Source organism: Coffea arabica, chromosome 10c (assembly GCF_036785885.1).
Source record: "Coffea arabica cultivar ET-39 chromosome 10c, Coffea Arabica ET-39 HiFi, whole genome shotgun sequence".
NCBI lineage: Eukaryota > Viridiplantae > Streptophyta > Magnoliopsida > Gentianales > Rubiaceae > Coffea > Coffea arabica.
Genome location: NC_092329.1, coordinates 10,972,432 through 10,977,033, shown reverse-complemented (window position 1 = coordinate 10,977,033; position 4,602 = coordinate 10,972,432). Strand labels below are relative to the sequence as shown.

The following is a 4,602-nucleotide window of genomic DNA, read 5'->3' as shown; positions in this document are numbered from 1 at the left end:
AAACCAAAAGATTTTGGGACAAATATATGGTTCAAGCATTAAACCCAAAAACAAAAAATGATCTTTGGACCCTACCCAGTTGGGTAGTTTCTACTTGCTAGTTTGCTAAGTCTATGTGAATGGATATTCACGAGACATTTCATTCTCTCATCTGTGTAACTTTAAGCTCCTCAAGACATCAGAAAGAAGAAATCTTTTTGCATCATCAATTAAATTCTTGTTCAGTAACAACTAGAAATGGCAAATAAGGCTGAGAATGGAGAACAGGAGCAACAGCAGCCACAGTCTATCATCCCTTTACTCACCCCATACAAAATGAGCAACTACCAGCTTTCTCATAGGTACTCTTCCTTTTTTATTATTATTTTCCTGCTAGAAAATTTCAGTTCTTTTTTGTTATTTTATATTTTTGGGCCTTGTCTTTCTGTAAAGAATTGCATACTGTAATGGAGAATAGAAATGTTCTTGTATTTCCTTTTTTTTTTTTTGGATTTTTTTCTCTTTTTTTTGGGCTTATAAGAAAAAGGCTTTTTTTTGGGGGAAATTCCAGGTGGGATTCTGGTTGATGCATCACTGAACTAGTTACAACTGTGTTTATTATTTTTTGTAAGTATAACCAATTCAAGGCCCAAAAAAAAAAATGGAGGAAGAACTAAAGAAAGAGGGATAGTTGCATTTTATTTGTTCTTTCCATTATGTGGTCAATATGTGCTGATTTTAGATGCCAATTAGACTTCAGATAGTCAATTAGCTTTGATTTTATTGAAACATGTATGTGATTCATGTAAAATGTTTTGCCAGAGCATCTCAAGTGGAGAATATGTTTCCACTTTAACTCCTTGAAACAGGGTTCAAAGATTAGGATTCTGTTTCTGGGTGTCCCCTGAGTTGAGGCTTGAAGTTCATAAAAATGATCTTTCTTGCCCGTTGATAGTGTAGAGATGCAAATTCGGATCTATACTATATTTGCTCAATGGACCAAGAGCAACATTTTTATCAGTTGCCAAGCCGATTTTCATGAGATTGTGAACATTGTATATCTATCTCCTTTAAAACAATTTTCTCCATTTTTTCTTTTTCTTTTTTTTTTTTGGTTGCAAAAGAATCAAGTATTGCAACGAATTAGACTAATATCACGAAGCATTTCAAGTTTTTAATTAGCTAAATGAATGTCATAATCACATCTATCTTTGTCTTGTTGCTGGGATTGGATTATTTAGAATCCGGTGCTCCTGATACTTCAATTCAACTAAAACAAAGAAATTGGAAACTAATTTGTTCACCATTTCTTTTTCTGATTTCCTGCAGAATTGTTTTGGCACCTCTGACAAGGCAAAGATCCTATGGAAATGTACCACAGCCAGATGCTATATTGTATTACTCTCAGAGAACCACCAAAGGTGGTCTTCTCATAGCAGAAGCTACAGGAGTTTCTGACACAGCTCAAGGGTAATTGATTTTAGTATTTCTTTCTATCTTACTGATTCACAGATTCCACAAATGCCTACACATTTGGCAGTATGTGTATTGTTTTGCCTCACTATGCAAGATTTATGTTTCTTCCAATTGTAGGTATCCAGATACACCTGGTATATGGACAAAGGAACAAGTTGAGGCCTGGAAACCCATTGTAGATGCTGTTCACGCCAATGGTGGTGTCTTCTTTTGCCAAATTTGGCATGTTGGAAGGGTTTCAAATTACAGTAAGTCCTTCTGTCATTACCTTTCCTTAATTTTCTACCTTGTTGGATGTCAAATGTATAGTGGAATTCATACAAAGATCAGAAATGAATTGTTATCTAATATTCACTTGACAAGACCAGATCACTCCACATGATGTATCACAGTTTCGAATTTCAGTTGGGACTAAGCTTTCATGAAATAATGATTGGACTCATAGGCAATCCAGAATATATAATTTCTTGTTATGCTGTGTGTCGACCTATTAATGATCCATATTATTGGTTATGGAGTCATAAAACCTCTTATTTCCTCTAAGATCTGCTTTATCTGACTGTCATTCACAGGTTATCAGCCCAATGGACAGGCTCCAATCTCATCTACTGACAAGCCATTAACTCCTCAACTTCGAGCAAATGGTGTTGATGTTGCAGAATTTGCACCACCACGCCGGTTGATGACTGAAGAAATTCCTCAGATTGTTAATGACTTTAAGCTTGCTGCAATAAATGCTATTGAAGCTGGTAAGGATTTTTGTTATGATTAATATATATTTAAATCTGTAATGTTCGGAAGTAGCTTTTTGAAGGGGAATGGTAAATCTGGTAACAGAGTTGTGTACTTCGTTTTGTGTGCATAATTAATAGAGTTAAAAAAGAAGGAATTGCCTAATGAAGCAACTTAACTATTCCACAAAAAGATCAAAATATCTACATACCTTGTGATGCTGCAACTTATGTAAAAAATTTGCCTTCTAGCTTAGAGCACAATGATCAAGTAAGCTTGCGTGAATTGCTTGCCCTGGAGGCTGGAACTATTCTTCAGGTTCTAAATCAGTTACCTATAAAACTGTGCTGCCTTGTTACTTTATGAATAAAAAGTAGACTTTTTTTAAATAGTAGAAATATAATGTCTATTCTGACGTTACTTTGACAATGGAGAATATGAGAACTATATCCTGAAAAGGATGCTCAATCATATCTCTCTAACTTTATGTATTCCACGAATTATGAAGCAAAGAAAATTTGGGGGAAAGCAGTCTATGGTTCATTGGCTAATATGGTCTGTTAAATTTTGCAGGATTTGATGGTGTTGAGATCCATGGAGCTAATGGCTATTTAATAGAACAGTTTTTGAAAGACCAAGTCAATGACCGAACAGATGAATATGGAGGCTCTCTGGAGAATCGTTGCAGATTTGCTCTGGAAATCGTTGAAGCTGTTTCAAATGCAATAGGAGCTGATAGAGTTGGCATCAAGCTCTCCCCATTTGCAAGCTACTCCCAACCAGAAGATTCAAATCCAAATGCTCTTGGTCTTTACATGGCTGAAGCTTTGAATAAATATGGACTTGCATACTGTCACATGGTCGAGCCAAGGATGAAAACTGTTGGGGAAAAATCTGAAACTCCCGATAGTCTTTCGCCCATGAGAAAGGCATTCAAAGGTACTTTCATGGTTGTTGGTGGTTATGATAGGGAAGATGGCATTAAAGCAATCGCTGAAAATCATGCTGATCTTGTTGCTTATGGACGACTGTTCTTGGCCAATCCAGATTTGCCAAAACGATTCGAGTTAAATGCTCCTCTGATACAGAGCCACTTTCTACATACCTGATCCTGTTGTTGGCAACACTGACTATCCACATATTTATAGATTGTATTGCTGGGTCAGAATTTTAAAGCATACGGCTTTTTCGTTACAGATTCTACTGCAGATATACAACTGAAAAACATATACAGAATTTCTTCAAGAAAAGCTTCTTTTTTTTTTTTCCAAACGTTCTTCAAGAAAAGCTTGGGTGATGATTTTTTCCTGTGATTGGAGTCTGTTTGGTTTTTTATTTTCAACTCAAAATATACACACGGCTTCCAAATATTACACAAATCGGAAGTTCATGTTGCATCCTGAAAGATAAACTTCTGAGTTTGCAAATTGAGAAATTGTGATAGTTAACGTTGCCTTCTGCCACTACCTAAACGTATGGTAACTAGTTTCAATAAAGTGATTCATTAGACTCAAGTTTTCCAATTTTCAGTGCCTTGGGTACGTCTGTGTAAAGTACTTAGTACTACAATAAAACTTGGATCACGAGAATTGTGTAATGCATGGTCAGCCTGCAGCTATGCATAGAGCAGCCATGCATAAACATGAATAATTTTCTGTTTCACGGGAAAAATTGCAGTCAAATCTGGGCTGTAGGCCATTTTCCGGCCTCCTCCGTCCCCCTTATGCTCTGCACCTCTGCCCTTGCTATATAAAGTGTTCTCGGAGTTACAAATAGGCCTGCCTAGACCCGAACCCGGACCAGATCCGTGAAATTATTGCGGGTATAGGTAGGGATTTAATTCCGTTACCCGAACCCGGATCCGAATCTGTTTTATCAAACAAAAAACGGATCGGATACGGAATATAGTATTCCGACCCGTATTAGACTCAGATCCGGATATAAATGGATTAATAATTTAAAAAATATATATTTATCAATATAATTTGATTAGGGTGATGTATTTGAGTAAAGTCTGTGACGACCGGAAAATTCAATCATATTTTCTTAAAATTCCCTCTTATTTTGATTAAATTACTTTATAATATCTTTACTACTTAATTACTCCCTCAATAGTTGCAATAAATCATAGAATTAAGAGTTTTACCCTTAATTTTATAGTTTACGTAAGTTAGGGTTTTCACGTATTTTGGTAGTGTGATTAATTGTGGAGATGTGTGTACAAAATTTGGTGGTTAAAAGTGAGTTTTAGATAAGAGAAAATGTGTAATTAGAAGTGCTAATAATAAGTTAGTGAATCATAAGTGAAAACACTAGTACGCGTGAGTTAAGAAAAATCGACTTGAACCAACGTGCACCGTTTGCTACCGATTGAATACATCACTTGAACACTATTTTATTATCTTAATCTCCTTG

At 35.8% G+C, this 4,602-nt stretch overlaps 1 protein-coding gene across 1 annotated transcript; it reads left to right on the top strand.

The window, feature by feature from the left end:
* LOC113713541 (putative 12-oxophytodienoate reductase 11) lies at positions 1-3,437 on the top strand. The gene is made up of 5 exons (XM_072069640.1): positions 1-341; positions 1,309-1,449; positions 1,573-1,703; positions 2,028-2,204; positions 2,761-3,437. Exons 1-5 carry the CDS (start codon positions 238-240, stop codon positions 3,294-3,296), a joined length of 1,089 nt encoding a protein of 362 aa, XP_071925741.1. The 5' UTR covers positions 1-237; the 3' UTR covers positions 3,297-3,437.
* The last annotated feature ends 1,165 nt before the right edge of the window (positions 3,438-4,602 follow it).